Genomic DNA, 26,694 nt, shown 5'->3' on the forward strand with positions numbered 1-26,694 from the left:
CCAAGAAACAAAATACTATACTGCCAGAAATAATTAATCCTTAGGATTGGGAGGTGGGATTATTACATAGCAAGGACAAAGTTATAAATAATCTTGCGTTTAGGAGATTCATGCTTGATGATTACCTTAAACTAGAAATCACAGACTAAAAGTAGCATAGGAACCAGATGTTATATACCTTAGAGTTAAATATCTTAATATGCTGAGCAAGCAACCCAGATCATCAGATGTGTTAATGGAGGGTGAGAAAAATCTGAAATCTGTGGCATAAAAGGGAAACAATAATTACTAATTATAGATGCTAAGCTAAAGGTAATAGGGAGAAATTGAGTAAAAATGAGATCTCTGTAAAAGATACCTCATCCCAGTTTATTAGAGATGAGTCTTAGAACTGTATTGCTACAGTATATCATGGGTTAATTATGCTCATAGCAATATTATCCACAACAGCCAAAAGGTGAAACAACCTAAGTTTTCATCGATGGATAAAATGGATAAACAAAGTGCGGTATATATATATATATATATATACATACACACACACATATATGAAATATTTTTCAGGCTTAATGAAGTAAGTTCTGATACATACAACATAAATGAACATTAAAACATTATGCTATTAGAAGCAAGCCAGTCACAAAGGAAAAAACATTATATAACTCCACTTATACGAGGTACCTAGAGTAGTCACATTCAGAGACAGAAATAGAATGGTGCTTGTCAGGAGTTGGGAGAGGAATGGTAGGTTATTGTTTAATAGGTATGGAGTTTCAGCTTGGGATGATGAAAAATTTCTGGAGATGAACAGTGTTGATGGCTGCACAATATGAATGTACTTAATGCTACTAAACTGTAGACTTACAAATGGCTAAAACTAGGTAAATTTTGTTATGCATGTTTTTCTACAATAGAAAAAATTGTGACATCTATATATTTCAAAATGCTGCATTGTAGTGTGGAACAAGCCTCCCTCACTCATTTGGAGATTTCCTTGATAGCTCCGTCTGCCCCAATTCATTTGCAATTTTAAATGTATCTTGGCATAGTGAAGCTATAAGGAGAATTGGAAAGAAACAAGTCTTGAATACCAATCATGCAATAAGCACTGTATTTTGTAGTAATAATACATGGATAAAAAAGACAAAGCGATAGCACAAAATTAGAAATGTTAACAGTACTTTCCATAAAATATGGGGAGTGCCAAGTGGAATGCATGCTTAGGCTACAAAAACACAGAGGAGCAAATCGTGGCTCTTTGCTTTTGAGATGTGCCAAAGATAGCTGTGATAAGTACATTGCTTTTTACAATTCTGTCAAAGTATTGCAAATATATTTCATATTTTTAAGATAATTATAAAGTTGTAATATTTTCCTGTCTATAAAATAATTTCTAATTGCTGATAAATAGCTACCCCATTAAATTGTTATAAAAACTAATGAAAATAGAAATGAGAGTGCTAATTAGGAAGTTCAAAACATTTCCTAAAGTTGTTCTTGCATTTGCTTATCTTGCGCTACTTGGAGATTAGACTGAAACACCATGTTGAAAATCATCATTTCACTTTTATTAATTATACATAAAGATGACAATTGTTTGAGGTTTATTACTTTAAAAAGATAATTAGATGTTGTTTATATTCAAACCGGCTACAAGACCAATGAGTTCAGGGAAGAAAATGAGGAAAAGCAGCCATCTCCAAACCTCATCATCCTAATCAGTTCTCATCCCCCTATGTATGTTGACTGAGAAGTGGAAGATGTGACTGCAAAGAGAAGTTAGGAAAAGTAAGTAGTGAAAATGGCATGTGACTTCCGTAAATCAGAAAGCAGACAAAAGAAGTTCTTTGTAGCCTTAAAAAACAAAGAAACTTCCTATTGAAGGATGGATTCTTCAAGAGCACTTGGATCCTAAATAACATTAAATTGTGATACTGTGAAGTACTTTTTAAAAAACAAACTAGTTATGATGGTGACTCATTCACCTTATAAATTCCTCAGGCTAGAGAAGACAGAGATAGGTTAAGATAAAGTACTGCAAGTGATGTGAGAAGTAAAGGGGAGAACAAATACTAACATCAATGTGCATAATGAAATGACTCAGCAAAGAAAGTGAAGCAGCTGAGCAATCTCTGAAAAGTAGAATGAAATATTTCAAACTCAGAGTAACATTCAGCAGTTTCCGATTTACAGGTGCAAGCTGAGCAGATTACAAACCTCACAAACTAAACTTTTGTCTGCTGTTTAGAACAGGGATAAGGACAGGGAAAATCCATTAGTCACTTCAAAACTCATGTTAAGAGGGTTTATAGCCAAAACCGGTTTGGCTCAGTGGATAGAGCGTCGGCCTGCGGACTGAAAGGTCCCGGGTTCGATTCCGGTCAAGGGCATGTACCTTGGTTGCGGGCACATCCTCAGTGGGAGGTGTGCAGGAGGCAGCTGATCAATGTTTCTAGCTCTCTATCCCTCTCCCTTCCTCTCTGTGAAATATCAATAAAATATATTAAAAAAAAAAAAGAGGGTTTATAAACTTTCTATGAGGCAAAATGATTCAATGTTCAGTTTCCTAAGAACACAGGATTATGTTATGACTTATTACAGATTTTAAGTTATAAACATCACAGCAATCATCTCTTGAAATCAGGTATGTCTTTAGTCTGATATTTTTGCATCTTTGGCGTGGGAAATGGAAAATATAATGAAACTACTATCCCTGCCTTTGACCAAAACTCCATTTGCAGTGTACATTTGTTTTAACTTGAGATGATCCTTTCAGAAGTGTTTTTTTCCAGTTCAACAAATGTTTAGTTATTATCTCAAAACAGTAAAGGAGGAATTCGAGATATTTGCTTGGAGAAGCCAGAATTGGATCTGGAAGTTTTAAGCTATCCGATAAAACCATCTCAATGTTTCAATGGCTTCCTATAATACAAAACTTTTTTTTCCTTACTCACAGAATGGTCCAACACAGTTGTCTTTAATCAGGCTGCTTTCTTCCAAGTGACAAGACCCAGGCTCCCTCATTTTGTGTACCTACCTTCCTCATGATCTTCAGTTTCCTCTCCATTTAGCCAGAAGTCAGAGAAAAATAGAGATGTGTGGATTTCATAAGCAGTTTTGGACACAGTATATCATTTCTGTCCCCATCTACTTGGCTACAGTCCAGTCATAATGGCCTCGTCTAACTCCAAAGGAGGGTAGGAAATGTAGCGGAGCTGTGTGAATTTGGTGAACAACCAGTAATTTGAACAACTTATCTCTTCATAGAGAAAGATTTTTTATTTCCTGAGGTTTAGTCTACCGTGGAAACAAAAGATTATATGGATCTTACCTAATAATGTCTGCTTTCCAGGACTGTGTGTGTGTGTGCATGTACATGTATAAAGGTAGGAAATTATCAGGATATTACTACAAATAAGTGAAGCAGAATCCTATCTAATAAGAGTAATATGCAAATTGACCATCACTCCAACACACAAGATGGCTGCCCCCATGTGGTCAAAGATGGCTACCCCCATGTGGACACAAGATGGCCAGCAGGGGAGGGCAGTTGTGGGTGATCAGGGCAGCAGGGGAGGGCAGTTAGGGGTGACCAGGGCAGCAGGGGAGGGCAGTTGGGGGTGACCAGGCCTGCAGGGGAGGGAAGTTGGGGGTGACCAGGCCTGCAGGGGAAGGCAGTTGGGGGGGACCAGGCCTGCAGGGGAGGGCAGTTGGTGACGACCAGGCCAGCAGGGGAGGGCAGTTAGGGGCAAACAGGCTGGCAAGGGAGGGCAGTTAGGGGTGACCAGGCCTGCAGGGGAGGGCAGTTAGGGGTGACCAGGCGGGCAGGGGAGGGCAGTTAGGGGCAATCGGGCTGGCAGGGGAGCAGTTAGGCATCAATCAGGCTGGCAAGGGAGTGGTTAGGGGGTGTTCAGGCTGGCAGGCAGAAGCGGTTAGGGGCAATCAGGCAGGCAGGCAGGCGAGTGGTTGGGAGCCAGCAGTCCTGGATTGTGAAAGTGATGTCTGACTGCCTGTTTCGGCCCACCAGGATCGGGCCTAAACGGGCAGTCAGACATCCCTGGAGGGGTCCCAGATTGGAGAGGGTGCAGGCTGGGCTGCGGGACACACCCCCCCTCCGTGCACGAATTCCGTACACCGGGCCTCTAGTAAATATATAATAGTGAATCACAAAAGGCAACCTTGGAATATTTAAAAATGTGTGGCTCAGTGCCTGAGCATGGACCCATGCACCAAGAGTTCATCGGTTCAATTCCTGGTCAGGGCACATGCCCAGGTTGCAGCTCCATCCCCAGTAGGGGGTGTCCAGGAGACAATTGATTGATATTTCTCTCTCATCGATGTTTCTATCTTTTTCTCCCTCTCACTTCCATGCTCTCTCTCTCTAAAAAAACAAAAACAAAAAACCCACAAACATATAAACATATTTTAAAATAAATTTTAAAAAATGAATGAACATTTGAAAAGATGAATCAAGGAAAATATTAGATAAGGCACATACACAAAAAAATCAGAAATATAACAGTAGGCCATCCTAAAACAGGCTGCAGATATTAAAAGAAAATACTGTAACAATTTCATATCAATAAACTTAAAAAATTAGAAATATTCCTAGAAAAATATGACAATACCTAAAAAATGTGAAGTTAAAACGAGAATAAGCAAAAGAATGTTCCACCATAAAGGAAAATCACTGTTTAAAAAGGAAAACATTATTCTTACAGAATATAGGAAAATAAAGTTTTCCTATTTGTTTAATGAAGTAAACTTAATCTTCAGTGTAAGTTATCTACGAGGCGGCTTCTTCTGGTCAAGAGAGAGCAACAGGCCCTATCCAGCTCAGTGGATATAGCATTGGCCTGAGGACCAAAGTGTCCCAGGTTCACGTAACTTGTTGCAGGCTCCTCCCTGGCCCAATAGGGGCTCCTGCAGGAGGCAACCAATCGATGTGTTTCTCTCAGATAGATGTTTCTGTCTTTCCCTCTCTCTTTCACTCTCCCTAAAAATCAATAGAAAAATATCCTCGGGTGACATTTTTCCATTGATTTGATTGTGTTGATGCACTGGCTGGTCTCCACCCCCCTGTATTTTTCACTGGTTTCTGTGTTCCTCCTTTGGATGGAAAAGAGAGAGAAAATCTTTGCCAGGCAGCAGGGCTTTTTCAGCAACCACTGTGGACTCCCGTCTCCACATCTGCACGTCTGTGTATGAGATCACAATTTCCCAAGGGTAGCTTCCCTTCTTGTATATGTCTGCCTATCTGTGTAAATGTCAATGAAGAGGAAAAGGACAGTCTTTAGGGGAACTGAGGGGAGTGAGAACAGCTAGAAGCTGAAATCTGATTTCTATATGAAAATAAATCCTAATTCCTTAGCTTGTCAGTCAAGACACTTCTGTCCAACTCAAGGTTCCAGCAACATGGGCAATTCAAGGGATTTGGACAAAACATTTTCAAGCCTCCTGTCCTCTTTGGCCTCACTGTGAACTGACTCACGTTGTACTCCCAAAGAGAATTCTAGTTCTCAGCAATTTTGCAGAGTTCTAAGTTTGATTACTGTACATTTGTCTAGTCTCCTCCCCTGTCCCCTGGCTTGGAGTATTTCAGGATAGAATCCTTCACCCCAGCCTGGTGAGCTCCATGGGAGTCTTCCCTGCCCTGCTGACTTTGTCAGTCACCATGTATGCAAGAATGGGATACTCCACAGCATCCAAACCATACCCGTGTCCTTTGGCATACACTCCTTTACAGGGTGGAAAAATTCCAGCTCTCTAGTTTGTATGACAAAAAATTCAGAGTATATGAGGCTAGAAAAATAAGCCAGACTGCAGGGTTAGGGGAGCCTACCTAATAGGAAGAGACTGAAGGATAGGACTGAGTATTTGAGGTGCAAGAGAGCTACCACAGGGATCATGTGGAGGGTTTGAGGGGGGACGGGGTGGATGGGTAGACTGAGGAAGGCTCTCTGGGTATTTATGTGCTCCCTAAAGGAGTATCCTCAATCCTCACTGACCCCCTTGGTCAGTCATGATGCAGACCCTCAAAGACCTCTGACATCTGTCCTATTTCATACATAAACAATGGGGCCAGCATACGAAAAAACAACAAAAAACAACAATATGAGGGAAAATTAGGGACATCTCAGAAAAGCAAAGCAAACCATCAGCGTGCTCAAGGATCTCAATTGCCACCTGAGAGAAGGCATCTCAGTCTGAGATAGACGAGGCACCAACATTTCTTGAAACTCTCACCCCAAATAAAGGATCACGTGTCTCTTCCTCAAAAGGATGTTAAGTCTCTCTCACACAAATGGAGGAGTTTTCCACTAGCTTTCTCTTAGATAGCAGCTCCCACACACCCAATCACGAATGCAATCTCTCTCTCACACACAGCAGTGGCCCCAATGTCTACACACCCAGCCAGATACACAGAGGAATGGAGACTGAAAGCAACAAACACAATTATATTGTAAAGTACAAGATTGTCTAACCACTATGTTGTACATATGAAATGTATAGAGAATAATACTGAATGTGAACCGTAGTTAAAACAACAAAAAACCAGATACATGCACACATACATACAAATGGAAATGCTAACTCACACAGACACAGGCTGGTACAGATAGATATATCATCCTCTACATTCTCAGTACTGCACTTTATCATACTACTGTTTTAGTTTGCTGTCCTGTTTTACCACACTCTGAAATCATCTTATTGACCTGTTTACTTGTTCGTGCTCATGTTCCACAGGGCCAGGGACTGGTAGCGCCAGTTCACAGCAGGAAGGCTGGCGTGTAGCAGGGCTTCAATAAACATTTAGATCAGTGATTAAAGTTCTCTTCCCGTCTCTAACCACCTGCCTAAAGCATTCTCCTCTTCCCTGGATTAAGCTCGGCATGTGTGCATCATATTGATTTGAACAAGAAACTGCTGAGGCCCCAGGCCAGGGCCTCCTAGCCATTTGCACCCTCTAAATTCACACCAGTTCTAGCACTTGTCATGTTGTTGGCTTTTGAATGTGGTTCTTCCCACTAACATATGAAGACAAACAGACAATCAGGCAACTGAGAGAGCTCAGGGCTTTTAATCAACAGAATCCAGAGCCTGCCCCACCTGGGTCTTGGTCAGAAATCAGGCTGTACTCAGAAGCTCACAGTCTACCTGCAATGAGGGTGGGGCAAGGGGGTATGGGAAGAGTAAGAGAGGGGTTAGGCCACGATAGGCTGCGCATGGGGGTGAGGGGCTTCAACCATAAGATAAACACCTTGCTCCTCCCCACTTTCTACAACACCATGAACAGTCAAGCTCTTAATAAAGAGGTAAACCAGAGGCCCTCCCTCCTTCCACTCCTGCAGTCCAGAAACACAAGGCTCTGGGTTGGAGTCTTACCTAATCTAGGATCCTTTCCCATGTTGCTGTCCCCAGGAAGTCATGGCAAGCTTGCAAGTCCAGCAGGCGTTAGGCCCTCACCCTTGGGGAGACACGGTATGAGCAGTGCCTAAGCCCCTTCTCCCAGATTCTCTCTCTGCCTCCATGCCCATTTGTCCCATTTCTCACACACCTTGGAGGACACACTTCCATCTCTTCCCATGCTATCCCCCATGGTCTGCTCCTGGGATTTGGTCAGCAGCTGGAAATTATCCTCAGGAAGATCCAAATCTCCTGGTAGCTCTGCCTCTGTCTCAGGGGATTGCAGCTCACCCTGCAAGGTGTACAGCAGTTGAAGGAAGGTCTGGTTCCTGGAAAAAAGAGCTGGGTGTAAAGGGAGGAGCTTCAGCTGGACCACCCTGAGCCTGCAGCCCATGTGCCCAGTCTCACCTCTGCAGCTTGTCCCGCTCCTGCCCTGCTTGCTGCTTCAAGGTTCCAAGTTCCTGATACAGCTTCTCAAGCTCCTGCTGAGTTCCTGCCTGACGCTGCCTCACCTCTGCAGAAGCTTCTGCTAAGTGCTGTAGACGCTTCTCCTACCGTAAGTGAGAATGCAGACGTGGTTCATCAGATGCTGAACAGCCTCTGCCCTAACCCCTTCAGCCTAGATGGCACAAATAGGATAACACTCACTTAGTCTGCTATGTGCCAGACACATTTTAAGCACTTGCTATATTAGTTGCTTAATCATTTTAACAACTTGACTTTCTAGGGTAGGTGCTAATATTGCCTCCATTTCATAGATGAAGAAACAAGCACAGAAAGTTAGGTGACTGCCCAAGGTCATGCAGTTGTAAATAGTGATGCTAGGACTCAAGTCCATGCCGGTACCTATACATACTACAATGCCTCACAGAAAGGAGGGAGATGAGGTTTTCCTGGCAGAGCACTTAGTCCATGCGATAGCAGGGTGATAGAAAAGGGTATTTTCTTAGGGGGATGGACGCACCTGTTGCAGTTTCCACTGCTTCTGGGCTGTCCTGAGTTTCTCCATGGCTACTTGCTTCTGCAGGTAGGCAAAGGAGCGGGGACAAGAGGAGAAAGAGTTTATTTTTCTGGTCGCATGCTCACCCTTTCCCTCCTCCTCTCTGAATGTCCTTTCCTCCCCTCACCCTGGGTGCACCTTGGCCTGGAGCTGGTCAAGGGCCTCCTGGAGCTGTGCCTGCTTCTTTTGGGCCTCCTCCATCTTGGGCAGGGCTTGGATCAGGGCCCTTGAGATGGCCTCTACATGTTCTTGGTAGGTAGCCTTCAGCTCTTTCCATTGCTCCTTGGCTGCAATTGCCTTCTGTCCTGAGATGAGCCACCAGAATGAGAACATGAGTGAAGGCAGGCCTGCTAGCCTGAAATACTGGGGCCTCAGTCTTTCCACCAGCTACACAGCTCCCTTCCTTCCCCACTCAAGGTAGCCCTTACCCCAAACCCCTGACTACTCACGGCTCCTGTCTTCAGAAGCCAAGGGGTCCAGGCCCTGGACAATGTCCTCCTGAGCCAAAAAATTCTGCAGGAAGTCTACTACCTGAAGCTGGCTGCAGAGCAGCTTGTCCTTCTTTCGGGAATCCTGTTCAGAGGGAGGAGAGAGGCAGGGAACATCCTTACCTCCGTGTACCATAGGCCCACAAGGCTTCCTTCCAGTCTGTTCACCATCAATGCTGCCCAGTATCTCAACAGAAGAACCCAACAGCAGTCCCTGGCTTATGAAAAACTAGCTACCATCTTGAACATACCATCACAAACTCAGCCAGGATCTGTCCGGGCAGTTCTGCCTCCTCCCGCAGGCCTATAGGCTCCAGGATGTTTGCCAGCTCCGCCAGGGCCCTGAAGGGGCAAAGAAACAAGGGAAACTGCAGGCTCCTGGGGGGGCTAGATCTGGAGAACTTCTGTATACAGGTAGCTGCATGTGCCAATGCTGAGAGTCTCCTCTGACCAGTATCTATACACTGGCCTAAAGGGCCCTCTGCGACCCGGAATGGTGTGTGTATGTGGGAGACATATGAAGGGAATAAGTACCATGAGCAAAAATAAGCAGGGCAAAAGGGAATAAGGAGTGTAGGGTGGGGAGTGTCTCACTGAAGAGAAGCCATTTGAGTCAAAGGAAATGTACTGGGAAAGGGAAAAATAAGGCAGAACTGATGGGCAGTGGGTTGCCCTCCAGGCAGAGAACACCGCCGTGGGGTAGAATCTTAGAATACTTGGGGAGGGGCTCGGGACCGGGGCTAGATGCCCAGGCATAGGTTCTTCCTTGTTAGGGGCTGGAGCGGTCCGCGGGGAGGCAGGAATCAAGAAAAAACAACCCAGTGGGAGAGTGCGTTGGGACAGGCGAGACAGAAATGAAATGACCTCCCAGGATGTCTCCTGCAGGTGGAAAGTCCACTGTTAGGATGGTACAACCCGCCAAGAGAGTGGAAGGTTGACAGGGATGAAACCCTCCCCTTTCATGGCACACCCCCGGGGAAGTGTGCAAAACGGGGAGTGACTGGCAGTCCCTCATAGGCCCTCATCTTGGAGAGACCAGGCATCTCTAGAACCTAAGACTAAGGTCGGGGGTCAGGATCACTTCCCCGCGGGGTCCAGGAAACGGTCAACTGTCCTCGGGGACCGGCAAGATACACCACGGCCCGCCCCTGGCTGGCACCTGGCGGAAGACACTTACTCTACGGCTGCAGCCTCGGCCTGGGTCTCCGCTACCTCCATCTTCCCCAGCGCAGCGTTTCAGGCTGACCCTTCCTAATAACTCTTTCCGCTTTGGATCCACCGCCTACAGCGAGCCAGGACAGGCGATTGGCTGCCCGGTTAGGAGGCGGGATCAAGGAGCATTGTGCGCTCTGATTGGTAGGCGCTTACTCGCGCGTTGGCGCGCCGCGCTGTTTGGCGCAGGCGTAGTTAGAGTTGGTCTTGGAGGGCGCACAGGAGTCCTGCGCTTGCGCACTAGCCTGTAGGCGGTGCTGGAGTCTGGAGGTGGTGCGTTAACTCGGTGGCTTGTGGCCGGCTTACCTTAAGCTGTGCGGAGGAAAAAGCATTGCACTGAGTTTGGGTTTTGGAGGAAACCCTCAGCTTTAGTTTTATTATTATATTTTTTAATTCTGCGATAGAAATAGAGCAGTGGGTCCGTCTTCCAAGACACTTGGCATCAGTAACGAAGAACAGTGCTCCTGGAGACACAGGGAATAAATGAGATCATTTCAGAAAGCTTACTTCCTTTAACGATTTTCCGGGATGCGGTGCTGGGAGAGAGAACCCAAGCCAATTACCTGAGCTGACACAATTAAGCTGCATTTCTGGGGAAACCAAAGCAGGTGTTCGCAGCAGCATTTAGAAGCAAGGAGAGAGATGCTCAGGGAGAGAACTCAGTTCTGCAGTTTTCCCAAGTGTTCAGCTGAGAACTGAGCAAACTGTGTCTGAGGACAGTACCCGAAAAGAGTTTTAAATATTCCTAGAGATCATGTAGGGTCAGAAATTATAACTGCTTCCACCAGTCAGGCTGGAAAACTTAATCCATGGGGCACTGGGTAGAGTACACAGACAGGTCGTGCCTTAGCAGGAAATAATTAGCCCTAAAATGATCACTGCTCCAGAGCCACCTAACAAATCTTAAAAGCAAGACCCAAGTGGATCAAACTGTCAACAAATCGCTTAAATATATGACAGACCAACATTCAATAATATTTGTAGAAATGCAAAAATGTTCAACAAACAATAAGATACAATGCCTGGCATCCAATTAAAAAATTATCAAGCTGGCAAAAAGAGAAAAGAAAACCCATAACGAGAAGAAAAAAATCTGTCACTAATCAGCACAGAAATATATGTTAGAACAAACAGACGAGGACATTAAAACTATTTTTATAACTATTTCATTTGTTCAAAAAGATAAGCAGAGTTATAATAAAAAGAATAAGGTAAATATGTGGAAAGAGTTGGATGCACATGTTGCTGCTGAGGATCTAAAATGATGCATCTGCTCTGGGAAACAGTTTAACAGTTTCTCAAAATTTTAAACATAAAGTTGCATTTGAACCACAATTCCACTCCTAGGTGTATGTCCAAGGGAAATGAAAATGTGCATGCAAATCTTGTACACACATGTCCATGGCAGCATTTTATACCAGGGCCAAAAAGGTAAAAATGCCCAAATACCCAAAAGCTGGTGAATGTTAAAATCTATAACCCATTCAATAAAATATTTTCAGCAATAAGAATGAGTTACTGGTACATGATAAAACATGGATGAACTTTGAAAATATTATGCTAAGTTAAAAAAAAAAAAACAGCCCCAAAAGAGCACATATTATATGATCCTATTCATATGAAATGTCTGGATTAAGCAAATCTAGAGAAACAACAAATATTTTAGTGGTTTTCCAGAGCTGGGGGCTGACAGGGTTGGGAGGTGACTAGGCAGAGGCTGCAAGTAGAAGTGGGGTTTCATTTGAGGCAGGAATGAAAATGTTCTAAGATTATGGGAAGAATGCACAATTCTATACAAAAAGCCATTCAGTTAAACTTTAAATGGGTCTCAACAAAGCTCTCAAAAAGTTAATCAGAGATATGAAAAAGAATAAAGACAACTCAAACTGTAGAGGTGACAATTACAATGCAAGAGATAAAATTAGATGGGATTAATAGCAGATTAAACATCCTATATAATAAGAGATTAATATGCAAATAAACCACCACTCTGCTACACCCACAAGCCACGCCCACCAGCCAATCAGGAGCGAATATGCAAATAAACCCAACCAAGATGGCTACGGACACAGAGAGCAGGAGGGTGGCTTGGGTTTCCCCCTCAATGGAGGAAGCCAAGCTTTCCCCCTGCCCTTGCCAGCCTAGGCCTCCACTCAAGGCTACAAAGTTTCAATGATAGAAGATACATAAACCCAAACAGAAATGGCGGCAGCCACAGAGCTGGAAAGAGCAGGAGGCTAGGGTTGCCCCCGGTGATGGAGGAAGCCAAGCTTTCTTCACACCCTGGCGGGCCCAGGCCTCACTTAAGGCTACAAAGTTTCAATTGTAGAAGATAAATAAACCCCAGATACCAGGGCCTCCGATTGGGTCACCAGGGGGCGTGGCCGGCCTGCAAACCACCACAGGCCCCTCGCCCAGGCCGCCCCACACCCCAAGGGAACCCCCACCCTGATCCGGAACACCCTTCAGGGCAAACCAGCTGGCCCCCACTAGTACACCAGGCCTCTATCCTATCTAATAAAAGAGTAATATGCAGATTGACCATCACTCCAACATACAAGATGGCTGCCCCCATGTGGTCAAATATCCTGCCCCCATGTGGACACAAGATGGCCACCACAAGATGGCCAGCAGGGGAGAGCAGTTGGGAGGGACCAGGCCTGCAAGGGAGAGCAGTTAGGGGGGACCAGGCCTACAGGGGAGGGCAGTTATGGGTGACCAGGCCTGCAGGGGAGGGCAGTTAGGAGTGACCAGGCTAGCAGGGGAGCAGTTAGGCATCAATCAGGCTGGCAGGGGAGTGGTTAGGGGGTGATCAGGCTGGCAGGCAGAAGCAGTTAGGGGAAATCAGGAAGGCAGGCAAGCGAGCAGTTGGGAGCCAGCAGTCCTGGATTGTGAGAGGGATGTCCAACTGCCAGTTTAAGCCCTATCATTGAGGGGTCCCAGATTGGAGAGGGTGCAGGCTGGGCTGAGGGACACCCCCTCCTCCATGCACGAATTTCGTGCACTGGGCCTCTAGTCTATATATATAAAAGCCTAAGTGACCATCGCAACAGAACAGACAACTGAACAGGTTGCATGGGGTGACTAGGCTGGCAGGGGGGTTAGTGAGGGCGACCAAATGACTGAGTAGGCTGCATGGGGCAACCAGGCTGGCAGGGGAGTTAGTGCAGGGCGACCAAATGACCAGGCAGCAAGCTGTGTGGGGTGACCAGTCCAGTGGGGGGGGGCAGTTGGGGGTGACCAGGTTGGCAGGGGGGCAGTGAGGGGTGATTAGGCTGGCAGAGGGGGGCAGTGAAGGGTGACCAGGCCAGCGGGGGGGGGGGCAGTTGGGGGCAACCAAGCCAGTGGGGGCAGGGGCAGTTAGGGGCAACCAGGCTGGCGGGGGGGAGGGGCAGTTGTGGATTGTGAGAGGGACGTCTGACTGTCTGACTGTCCCTGGGGATTGGGCTTAAACTGGCAGTTGAACATCCCCTGAGGGGTCCTGGATGGAGAGGGTGCAGGCTGGGCTGAGGGCTCCCCCCCATGCACGAATTTTGTGCACTGGGCCTCTAGTTGTATAATAAAATAGAAATGAAATTAAAGACATAGCCTTAGAAACTAACAGGAATCACAGAAAATGAAAACAGCAAAGCAACAGTGATTTCTGGGACAATTTCTAACAGCCTAATGTACTTGTAAATGGAGTCCCTGAGGAGAGGCAAAAAGAGAGGACAAAACAACAACAAAAACAACAACAAAAACTGTAATAATCAACAAATATAATGAAATTTAAGAAAACTATAAATTCACATATGAAGAAGTTCTACTAACCCTGAGCACAAGAAATATGAGGAAAACTATATCAGACATACATGGCTCAAAACTATTGACATTACATACAGAGAAACAAAAATAGTTTAAAAAATGTCACATTTTGAGTAAAGAATTTGCAAATGTATAAATTTAAAGAGTGCTTGTTTCCCACTCAGCAAACTCCAATGCCCTCCATAAATTGTATCTAGGAATTTTGTTGTTGCTCAGTCATCTTCCTCTGTTGCAGAAAATAGTAGCACAACCAGCTAGGAAGTAAGGCAAATTCCCTTAAGCATATAATTTATAAGGGGGTTATATTTTCATTATTAAGACAGAAACATCTATTTAGTCATTGAACAAGTTGAAAAGAAGAAAAAAATAAAGCATCTGTTTCTGGAAATAGACAATTTCCCCCACTCGTTTTGAAGCTTTTGTTGTGTAGTGCATGAGAAATGGTTCTGAAAATAGTATATATTAGCACTCAAATGGAACATCAACTGTTTTATTGGGATGCATGAAGTGATTGTGGGGGCAGGTTCATCTGAGATTCATAGAGCAGTAAGTAAATATAAGTAATGAGATAAGACACTTTTGCAATTGTCTATAGAAAAAAAACTGCCTCTGGTACTTTATAAAACATTAAAAATAAAATATCATGCATTGAGAACTGATTTCCAATTGCATAGAAATTTGTTTTGTATGTCCAGCTCTCCCCGCTGTGTTTTGGGATTTAAGTTGTATATCCAGATCTTTTCTGCCCAGTGGCAAGGTCATATAAATGAGTCTTGGGAAATCCAATGAATAAAACATGATATGTGCCTAAGTGATCACCATACTGTCTAGTAACCATCTGTCATCATACAAAGTTATTATGATACTAGATGCCCAGTGCATGAAATTCGTGCTCGGGAGGGGGGTGTCCCTCAGCCCGGCCTGCACCCTTTCCAATCTGGGACCCCTCGAGGGATGTGCGACTGCCGGCTGTGGGATTGGGCTTAAACCAGCAGTAGGACATCCGTCTAGCAATCCGGGACTGCTGGCTCCTAACTGCTCGCCTGCCTGCCTGCCTGATCACCTCTAACCACTTGCCTGCCTGCCTGATCATGCCTAACTGCTCCCCTGCCTGTCTGATTGTCCCTAACCACCTCTGCCTCGACCCCCGCCACCATGGCTTTGTCCAGAAGGATGTCCGGAAGACATCTGGTCTAATTAGCATATTGCCCTTTTAATAGTATAGATCAGCCGTGGGCAAACTATGGCCCGCGGGCTGGATCCGGCCCGTTCGGCTGTTCTATCCGGCCCGAGGAGCCGAAAGAGCAGAGGGTTCTCTTGCTCTCCCCTCCGCTCCTTCACCAGCAGCAGTGTTAACATGGCAACGTCGGGAAACATGGCCACAGCTCCTTCTTCTGAGTGGGCAGATTTATATCCGCCCATTCGGTAGAAGGAACAACCTCTCAATCTTCCAGAGGCTTCTTGTAATGCCCGCGGATGCGTCCCCCGACATCACCCTGGGAATGCGTAGACACCTTATCGTGGTGATGTAGGGAGACACGCCCCTGGAGAGCACAGTATCAGAGCATTAGCTAAAAAGGAGACCAACAACACTGTTCCCACTGAAGTTGATGTTTTAAAGACCAAAAACCTTTCAACCCAGTCTACATTGCCATCTACATCTACGTCCCGGGCATAATATGGAAGTTGCACTAAAGAAAATGTTTAATTTACTGTTTACACATTTTGTTCTTTTCTATTTGTTTTAGTTTTAAATTATTTTATAATATTTAAGTTTAATTTGAAAGGCTTTTGTACCTTTCCTTTGTTAGGCAATTTTATTTTGCCTTTGCCATCTTCAATATAAGGTATGTTATTGTGCTATGATTCCTCCATTTTTTGAAGTTTCAAATTATAATAATTAGTGTTTACATTCTTCTTGTTAAAATGTTTGAAATGAATAAAACTATTGAAATAATAAAAAAAAAAGACCGTACCCTTTTATGTAATGATGTTTACTTTGAATTTATATTAGTTCACACAAACACTCCATCCATGCTTTTGTTCCGGCCCTCCGGTCCAGTTTAAGAACCCATTGTGGCCCTCGAGTCAAAAAGTTTGCCCACCCCTGGTATAGATTATTGACTATATTCCCTATGCTGTATATTAGTTCCCATGACATTTATTTTATAACTGGAAATTTGTACCTTACTTTATTGGATATATTAATGATAATAACTAGTATGTCATAAACCTAAAACTAATATACTGTTGTATATTAAATATCTTTTAATAAAATATAACTTTAGCCCAGACCAACACTGATATATTTTTTGTCTCTATAATAGACTATCCTTTTCTGGACATTTCAGAAACATACAATAGGTAGATTTTGTGTGTGTGTGTGTGTGTCTATGTTTTCTATCTGCTTCTTTGCTTTTGCACAAGGTTTTGAGGATCATCCATATTGTAGCATGCATCAATAATTTGTTCCCTTTTATTTATTAATATATTCTATTGTATGGATATGCCAAATATAGTTTATCTATTCACCAGTTGATGGAAATTGGATTGTCTCTAGTTAATGATTTTTATGAATATGCTACTGTGAACATTCCCTTAAAATTTTTGTGTGTGGCCTTAACAGGTTTTGCTCAGTGGACAGAGCATCTGCCTACAGACTGAAAGGTCCCCGGTTCGATCCCCAGTAGGGGCCGTGCAGGAGGCAGCTGGTTGATGTTTCTCTCTCTTTGATGTTTCTAACTCTCTATCCCTCTACCTTCCTCTCTGTAAAATCAATAAAATATATTTAAAGAAAACTTTTTTTGTGTGAATATATGAGGGCCATCTTTTCATATGTTTATTACCTATTTGTATATTTTCTTGGATGAAATACCTATTTAAATATTCTGCTCATTTTAAAAATCTGTTACTTGATTTCTTAATGTTGAGTTGTAACAGTTATTTCTATTCTACATACAACTCTGTTGTTGTTGTTTTTTAAATCAGATGTATGGTTTGCAAATATTTCCCTCCCAGCCTGGGGCTTGTCTTTTATTTCTTTAACATGTCTTTTAAACTATTAAGAATGCTTTGCCTAGTTGAAGTTATAGAATTTTTTCTATATTGTCTTCTCAAAGATTTTTAGTTTTATTTCCCACATCTACACTTTTGATTTATTTTGAGTTAATTTTTTGTGCATAGTGTGGGGTAAGAGTCTAAATTCATCTTTCTTCATATGAACATCCAATTGTTAGAGCACCTCTTGTCAAAAAAACTATTATTTCCTCAATTAATTTTCTTGGCACTTTTGTCAAAAATCAATTGTTTCTTTGATCAATGCTCTTATTCTTACATAGCATCACATTGTTTTGATTATTGCACCTATTTAGTTCATTTAGAAATTGGGAAGTATATGCCTTAAAACCTTTTTGCCTTTTACAAATGTGATTGGCTAACCTATAATATGAACTTTATATTATAAAGCATATTATAATATGCTCTGTTTTTAAATATTTCTACAGAAACTTGAGGCTCTGCTAATCTTTCCTCTTGTTGATCAGATTGAATAAATTCTACAGATGTGTTCTCAAGTCTAGTGATTTGGTTCTTTTCATCAATACCTTATTGAGTACATCCAGTGAGGTGTGTTTTTTTAAAATTTCATTTATTGTAGTTTTCAATTCTATGACTTTCTGTTAGTTCTTTTCTATAAGTTCTATTTCTTTCCTGAGATTTTCTGTTTTTGTATGTTTTAAGAGAATTTATGGCTGTTTTCTAAAGCATGTTTAAGACAATTGCTTTTAAAATTATTGTCAAATAATTCCAATATTAGATTCATCTCCATATTGGCATTTGTTGATTGTCCTTTCTCATTACATTGTGGTTCTCATGTTTCTTGGTACAATGAATGATTTTTTATTGTGTCCTGAACATTTTGTTTATTTTGTTAGGAGACTCTTGTTCCTAAGTAGTCTTTTTTTTTTTTTTTTTTTTTTTTTTTATCAGGCAACTGCCCTGTTTAAGTTTATTATGTAAGTTAGAGTCTACTTCTCTGAGCTTTAATTTCCATGGAAGTTTAGTTTCTGAGACCTTGCAGTGTTATTCATGCATGCTTTGTTTTCTGGTCCTGCTAAGACTCCTGGCTCAACTCCTACTGGTGCCATCTGTGGGGTCAATGGCAATCTCCTGGGCTGAGGGAAGAAGCCACTGGATTTAGTCCATTTATGCCACTGGGTAGAATCTGGGGAGTCAAGGGGCCTTGCTACTGTGATCGCTGTGAGAAGATGGGACCACTCTCTGGGCCCTAGTACTGGAGTAGGGGATAGGATAGCTCAGACTGCTTCTGTAGCTGCTGGGAGATTATACCACTCACCTGCCCTGAGTTACAGAGCAGGCTCTGCTGCTGCCATGGCTGCTGGTGAATCGGACCTTCCCTAGAGGTCTTATTTGTGGAGAAGTGCTTGGGGATTCCCACTAGGTCTCTGTTAGCCTCTGTTTTCCCAGACCTTTGGTCAGAAAGAGCAGGTTTTCCCTTTTTGTATTCTTCTTTTCTCTTTTTATTTCTAAACCCATTGATCATTCCTTGTTGCAGGCCTCGCCACTATCCATCCAGGCCAGGGTATATGGGAGATTAAAAAAACACACCAGGGTACTCACTATGCTATTCCTCAAACCCTGTCCACACTCTTCTTTTTAGCGTTTAGAGTCTGTTAAGTAATTTCCAGGGAATATGTTTATACTTAGGAGGAAAATAGCCTTAGCTATTATTTTTATAGCTGTTGTTATAACTTACCTTTTTATATACTTAGAAATTACCAGTGGTCCTAGAACAAGCGGTGCTTGGCAAAAAAACACCAAAAAAAACAAAAAAACAAACACCTGTGAATACATGAATTAACAATTGAATGGTTGTCTGAGTAAAAGAAAGGAGGGAAGGAAAGAAGGAAAGGAAGGGTAAAGAAGAAATAGGTCCAGCCAGCATGGCTCAGTGGTTGAGTATCAACACATGAACCAGGAGGTCACTGTTCAATGCCCGGTCAAGGCACATGCTCAGGTTGCAGGCTTGATCCCCAGTGTGGGGCATGCAGGAGACAGCCAATCAATGATTCTCTCCCATCATTGATGTTTCTATTTCTCTCTCTGCCTCTTCCTTCCTCTCTGAACTCAATAAAAATAAAATTTTTAAAAAAGGAAGAAAAAAAAGAAAAACCAGGGAAAGAAAGATACTGTTGTCAGTGGACTGTTCTAATAATAACATTATATATTGGAAATAACCTCAGTCTCACTTGTGTTACTAGCCAATGTAGAATTATTGGCAATCAATTTAAATTCTGTAAACTTATATTTTCTCATTTATAAAATAAAAGGCTTTGCTTAAAACTTGTTGTTATCCCTTCCAGTCATGTATGCTGTGGTTCTCAAACAGTTCTGAAAGTCACGATTAATGCTCTACTTAAAGTGGTCTGCTGTTAAGCTTATAGTTGTAACCCCTGGGGCAGCATGCAAACCCTTTGACACAGCTGTGAGTTAGTGGGAAACAGCAGCAAGTCAATTGAATTGGTATAAAACAATAAGGGGTTCTGTACATTTCTCCAATCAATGGCATATGCAGGGCATGAATCAAAGAGGTTGAACTGCCAAAAGGCTCAATAGAGCTCTTACCTGTGAGCAGCTGGTCACACACTTATTTTTCCAAATATGTTCACATATTGAGAGAAACCACCCACTGGCTATTATCTTTGAACATCAAGGACAAACAAACATGTCATGACTAATGCCTACCCCACTGTTAATGCAGTCTGTGCCTTTGTCTGAACTTGTGTTTCCAGTCTAACGGATATTTCATTTAACTGATAACTCTGCCTGTTGATATACCATTAGCACCTAAACTTTTTATGTGACAAGTCACTGGGAAGGTGCTGAAGATGCATCTGGTTACTCTATTGGTCCCAGCTCACTGATGGCCTTATATAAAGAGTGTTATCCAAACCTTGTAAGCGAGAAGAAAATTGTCAACAGCAAAGAGCAATAAAAGTGCATCATTAAACTACTGTTAGTAAGATCATAAATATAATTTATACACACACATGCATGCATACATTTATCTGTAGTTTCAGATATGTACACTAGCTTAGGTATGTAGTATGCTTCATAAGAAAATGGCATTCCGGTTGCTCTTTTCAGATGCAAGTACAGACTGTTCAGAGTTGACATTATGATCGCCTTTTATAATTCTTTTTCCTGAATGTAAGTAGAACTTTCTAAAAGATATTGCATTTTCCCCACAAATTAAAGGTATGCAGCAATGCTGCATTGAGCTAGTCAGTAGGGGTCATTTTTTCTAACAGCATTTGCTCACCTGTCTATTAGGTGATTGCTTGGGAGACCAAACACTTTAAGTATTTTACTAGTCCCTACATGATATGTACCCTGCTTACAACTCTTTCAAACTTGTTCTCTTAATTCTCTTCTTCTCACTCAGTCATTTCCTCACCCAATACCTCCCCACTGCAAAGTAAAGCATGCTTTCTTTACCCTTCGCCTTTATCACATGCTCTACCTTTGACTAAAATGCTACATGTTTATTTGGAAAGGAACACTCATATTTCATCCCACGCTTTGACATCAGTTCTGGAAAGCATTTAACTGTTGATCCAGACGTTATTAGGTAAGTGCTCCTTTTCTGTTCTCCCTTATCACTCTATAGCATCCGATAAATATTTCTGATCACATAGTTTTATTTGGTTTTCTTTAATTGACTTTTTAGAGAGACAGGAAGGGAGAGAAAGAGAAACATTGATGTGAGAGAAAAACATCGATTGGTTGCCTCCCGTACAATGTTGTACAGTCTCAATTGTCCAAAGCCCAGATGAATTTTTAACATCTCTTTTTTAAATTCCGTTTTTTTAATTATAAGAAACATATAGCATGAAGTTTACCTATCGATACATTATATGAGGTGTGTGAAGTAGTCAATTTTGTGGAATCAAAAAATTAAATGGTGTTTGCCAGAGGCTGGAGGGAGTAGGAAATTGGGAGTTGCTCAATGAGTATAAAGTTTCAGGTAAGAAAGATAAAAAAACTTCTAAAGACATGCTTTATAACTATGTGCATATAGTTAACAGTACTGTACTGTACTACTTTCTTTGGGCTCAGTTTCTGGAGATTTATTTGGTTCCTTTGATTTGGACCATGTTTCCTAGTTTCCTCACCCATCTCATACTTTGTATTGGAATCCACACATTTGAAAACAACAGCCACCTCGCCCAGTCTGGAACTGGCTTCATACAGGAAAAGACTTTGACTAATCAGGCTGACTTTGGGGACCTTCCAAACCTTTTCTGAGGATGCATCTCCTCTGGACTTGTGCATGTAATTAGAGAGGTCTGCTGTCTTTTCCTGGCTCTGCCTCAAGCCATTGAGCTTTCTGCAGCTCCCAGGTATGCAGAGTATCTGTTCTGTCAGCACTGCACATCAGATGAGACAGAAACCAGTCCCTGGAGCAGCACCGGCAAAGGCCAGAGCATTGAACTCATGGGCCACTCTTCTCTTTCTCTGGCCAGGGGAAGGCATGAACGAGGCCCATCTCCAAACTATGAATGCTTGTAGAGGGATATGTTACACTATGTGCACTTGACCTTTAACTGGTAGGTCTGAGCAAAAGAATTTAACTGCAATACTTTAGCTTAGGAGTTCTTTGACAACAAGTATGTGACTCATCCTATAGAAATTGAGCTATACATATTACATATTCCCTTTGAGAAAGGATGGGATGCCTATTTTAAAAATGATGTGATTATATCTTGATTATATAGGTGTCAAGGGCTTCAGCAAAGTTTCAGGATTTGGGAAAATGCTAACAAGATGATCTGTATATGGCATCGTGTGTCCAACACCCAAAATCAAGTCAGTCTCTTAATTATGGATCCACTTCTCTTTCTATAGCATGATCCTCTTGTTAAGGGAAAAATTATTTAATTTAATAAGGCACTGAGAGAACACAATGAGAAATACATTTTGATTCTCTAATGGAACTGCTATACACAGGACATAAAGAGGCAGAGGTGGTACTTTTGGCAAGGGTACTTCTCTCATCATTAATTCTTATGTAAATTACTGGCAATAATTCTACTTCAAAGAATTCATAGACTTGTTAGGAGGATTAAATAAGATAGTAAGTGTACTAGTAAATAAATTAGCAAAGTGCCTGGCACATAGTTAGTTTTTAATATTAGATAGTAATGTTACTATCTGCGTGTCAATTATACAGTAAGAAGAACAGTTCAGGTTACCTCACATTATACTGTTCATATCCTCAGAATGCTGCTATGGGAATTCTGGACAGAGATATGTCCATTAAAGTAGGTAGGAGGATGGACAATGAATAATATTGCTAAGTTTGCGAACTTAGCATAATTATCCCAAAATCAATGAAGAAGTAGAATGAGGAATGAATGTGGATATTTCGTCCACTGAAAAAAATTCAAACTGGAGTTTAGTGTGTAAATTATTCACTTTCCTGCTATATATAGCTTATATATTTTTTGCAAGCAGGTCACATTTTAACATGCCATAATTATAGATATCTGGGCTAATGAAAGCACAATGAAACCATAAGCCCAGAGGGAAAAAAAAGGGCAAAATATTTTGGAATTTGAATAAAAAAAGGGGACCGGGTCATCTGCTTCAGGACAAATCAAACTTGGCTTATAAAAAATGGGTGTGGGAGTAGAAGCTCTTCTACTAATGTTTTTGATGATCTTCTTAGTGCCTTATTAAATTAAATAATTTTTTCCCTTAACAAGAGGATCATGCTATAGAAAGAGAACTGGATCCATAATTAAGAGACTGACTTGATTTTGGGTGGTGGGCACACGATGCCATATACAGATCATCTATCATAGAAATGTACACTTGAAACCTATATGGTTTTATTAACCAATGTCACCTCAATAAATTTAATTTTAACAAAGAGACGGGTACCTAGTCTTATATCCACCTTCACTCAGATGCGGGATTTTGCATGAGTTTCACATCTATAGGCTGAAAGACCTTCAAGTATAAAAGGAAGGAAACAGGTTCAATGACCTTTAAAGAACCTTAGACTCTAACAACTGATAATGTTATTACTTTAGATTTATCTTCTATTCTGGTAGTGTTTTCTCTTTAAAATTTCAGTGGTACCTAGAGAGCACAATGAGAAATACATTTCGATTCTCTAATGGAGCTGCTATAGAACTGAAGTCAGACAGCATAAAATGGTCTGCTGAAAAGTTTGTCCTCTAGCAAAACAACATCAAATACATTTTTGAGGCTTATAATTTTCACCTTTGGGTAAACACCATTATATTATTTGTACTCAAAAGAAATTATTCCCATTATATCAAAGCAAACCACAGGGAAAACCAGTGATTGGTTCTTCAATTAACACTGGATTTGTCAGTCATATGTAAAACCTAAGTCATCAGTACAAAGGAACTTGGATAATGAGTTAACTATGCTGGAGACCTCACAAGTAAGGTCATTTGGACATTTTCAAAAATATGAACACTGATGTAGGATGCCATTTGGTTATTTTATTTATTTATTTTTTTGCTCTCCAGCCTATTGTCTTCTGCTCTTCCTGAAAGGAAGAACAGAGACTAAGAGAAAAAAAAAAAATGAGTCCTACCTTTCCCTGTAAATTGTTTTTTTTTTCTAAATTTCACCCTACATGCAATTTATACCAATAGTTACCTCTCTCACAAGTATATAATAAAGATTACTGAGGTATATTTGTAAAGTTATCTTTCATTATTATTCCCTCACATGTTAGGCTGTTGCACCCATCTCTAGAGATTCTATAATTATAGGCATTGCCAAATAGAAATAAGATATTATGTAGGAAAAGGAAGGATTTTGTGTATTTGGGAATTTCATACTAACCATGTTCCTTAGATATGTTGGAAATGTACCACCTTTATTCCCTTTGAGAAAGGATGGGATGCCTATTTTAAAAATGATGTGATTAATACAGCTTTCATAAGTGTTCATTTAGTACATAACTATTCTTTAAAGCTCCCAATAGGGCTAACCCATCTGACTACACAATGAAGTGGAAAAAATAACTCACTGAATAAGCAATAAAGTAGAAAAAAAAAAACCCAAGTATTCTAGATCCCAAGTGATAACTTATTAGCTGTGTTCTCATCTGAGTCACTTACTATCACTGGCTCTTATGTCTAAAGTGAGAATCATAATTCCTTATTAGATTAAAGGCAAAGGATTGTACTAGATGTTCTTTTGAGGCCTTAGGTAGTTCTGATAGCCAGCTTTTCAGACTAAAGGTGATTCAGTGTATAAAGTCAAATTGCATATCTGTGGTTTTTCACAGATTTGTATAACGTTGAGATGCACTTTCAGCAGTGATATTGAGAATATTCCTTGGATTGCTGATTCAGTCATTCACTAGGTATTTATTCAAGGCCTAATTCTGCTATTTCTGTTTTATACTATGCTGCCCTTTATTTCTTAACATCCTCCATCTCTAATAATTCATATTACAAGATTTTCATTTTAACTTTTAAAGTAGATTTACACATTATGATTTTGACTTCTTTCTAGGAAGTCCTATGTAACACAAGGAAATTATTTCTTTGAATTCTCCCAACTGCTAATGTGGCAGAAGCTATTGGATTTTTCTTTACATTATACTAGAGGCCCAGTGCACGAATTTGTGCATGGGTGGGGTTCCTCGGCCTGGCCAGCGATCGGGGCAATCCAATCGGGGCCATCTCACCCAGTCCCATGGGGGGTTGGCCAGCCAGGGGAGGTTGGCTGGCCATGGGAGGTTGGCTGTGGGAGCACACTGACCATCCAGCCGGCCAGGGGGAGGGACCGCGAGAGGTTGGCCGGCTGTGGGAGGCTGGGTGTGGGAGCATACTTACCACCAGGGAGCAGCTCCTGCATTGAGCATCTTCCCCCTGGTGGTCAGTGCACATCATAGTGACTGGTCGACTGGCCATTTGGTCGATGGGTGGTAACAGTCGCTTAGGCTTTTATATATCATATATATATATATATATATATATATATATATATATTTCTTTTTTTTTTTTTTTTACTCAATTAAAAACAATGGAATATGTTGTCACCATACTAACTGGATATATTTCATAGCATCTCTTGCAGTGTGCTGGTTATCCTATATAATAAAACCCTAATATGCAAATCGACCGAACGGCAGAACAACTGGTCGCTATGATGTGCACTGACCACCAGGGGGCAGATGCTCAATGCAGGAGCTGCCCCCTAATGGTCAGTGTGCTCCCACAGAGGGACCGCCACTCAGTCAGAAGCTGGGTTCATTGCTGTCCAGCACAGCAGCAGTGGCAGGAGCCTCTCCCACCTCTGCTACAATGCTAAGGACCCCTCGAGGGCAGGCCTAAGCCAGCAGGCGGACATCCCCCAAGGGGTCCCAGACTGTGAGGGGTACTGTCTGGGCTGAGGGACCTCCCCGACTCCCGGGCCTCTAGTTGAGATATAAATAGAAATTCTATAATCATGACATTTCCTTAAAAGGGAAGAGGAACCATCCCTTTTATCTATTGCTGAGAATGTTGATGTTATGCCTATAGCTCCAACAGCCATCCTGGACTTTATGGAGACTTTGTCTAGGGAACAGAGGAGAATAAGGCTGTTGTATTTACAATACCCACTCTGAACTTTTAAATTTCTAGTTATCCTTTTACCGAATTAACATCTATTTTGGCTAAGACACTATTTTTCAAGTCTTTGCTACTCAGAAGCAAACATAATCCTTACCAGTAGAACCTTGTAAAATGTCAAGTACATATTAAGAATATTAAGAATTTATCCCAATTTTCTGGGATATATATGTATCCAAGTAGTCTATGTGTATATGTACATATCTCATATAATTTCCTGTCATATATGGGAAGTAAGTCCTATAGTAAAGTGTCAGAGTTGTATTTTACATGGTTTATTTAATTACACATATAAATTAACACAAATTCAAAGTTATTTGAAAATTTCACAGAGATACAAAGAATAAAATGATGAAAAAGATAACAAAATTAATATGAAAAATTATCCAAAACCTAACATAGAAAGATAAATTTTATTATAGTATTGTATGAATAATACTGCTAATAACTTAAGAGTGAAAGAGAGATAATACCTTAGTTCATCCCATTTATTTTCCCATGTTTACAGAGAGCATGATTACTATTATTTTGTTAGCATGTTTTCATGTCATGAAATAGAGGCAGGGAAGTCCCTCATCTACAATGTGGGCTGGCAAGCTCAAGACTCAAGAGAGCTAATGGTACAGCTCTAGTCTGAAGGTCACCGGATGAAGACTCAGGATAGCCAATGTTGAGGATCAAGTTGAAGGCAGTCTAGCAGGCTAATATTTTTGTTACATTCAGTAATTCTAATGCTTGGATGAGGCTCCCCAAATTATGGAGAGCCATCTACTTACTCAAAGATCACTGATTAACATGTTAATCTTATCGAAACACACCCTCCAATACATAAAATTAACCACCACAGATCATTTGTCCAAATAACTGCAAGAAGGATTTTTTAGTACCAAAATATGGATGACGCCAAAACTGATTCTTGAAACATGAGTAACAATTTGTTAGACAGACAAGATATGTGACAAAAGAGTACCTACACCAAGAACCAGAAATTCTAGGCAGAGGAGCAAGCATGGATCTTTCCAACTTCTAGGTTTAAGTTAAAAACTACTTGTTAATGGCTATGTTTAGAAGTGTTTTAAATAATGTTGTGGGA

The 26,694-nt window shown here is 41.5% G+C and overlaps 1 protein-coding gene across 3 annotated transcripts; it reads right to left on the reverse strand.

Annotated features, from left to right (window-relative positions):
* Positions 1–6,445: 6,445 nt before the first annotated feature.
* Positions 6,446–10,187, reverse strand: ZWINT (ZW10 interacting kinetochore protein). Of its 3 annotated transcripts, XM_080641335.1 has the most exons (9): positions 10,076–10,187; positions 9,150–9,240; positions 8,860–8,983; positions 8,549–8,715; positions 8,375–8,431; positions 7,819–7,961; positions 7,562–7,739; positions 7,390–7,471; positions 6,446–7,161 (listed from the first exon to the last, which is right to left on the reverse strand). In XM_080641335.1, exons 1-8 carry the CDS (start codon positions 10,114–10,116, stop codon positions 7,430–7,432), a joined length of 843 nt encoding a protein of 280 aa, XP_080497461.1. In that variant the 5' UTR covers positions 10,117–10,187; the 3' UTR covers positions 6,446–7,161; positions 7,390–7,429. The 3 variants fall into 3 exon arrangements, with proteins under 3 accessions (XP_080497461.1, XP_080497463.1, XP_080497462.1); XM_080641337.1 differs by lacking the exon at positions 7,390–7,471 and having other exon boundaries at positions 7,063–7,161; XM_080641336.1 differs by lacking the exon at positions 6,446–7,161 and having other exon boundaries at positions 7,346–7,471.
* Positions 10,188–26,694: the final 16,507 nt, after the last annotated feature.

The sequence above is a fragment of the Plecotus auritus genome (genome assembly GCF_963455305.1).
Source record: "Plecotus auritus genome assembly, chromosome: 9".
Classification (NCBI taxonomy): domain Eukaryota; kingdom Metazoa; phylum Chordata; class Mammalia; order Chiroptera; family Vespertilionidae; genus Plecotus; species Plecotus auritus.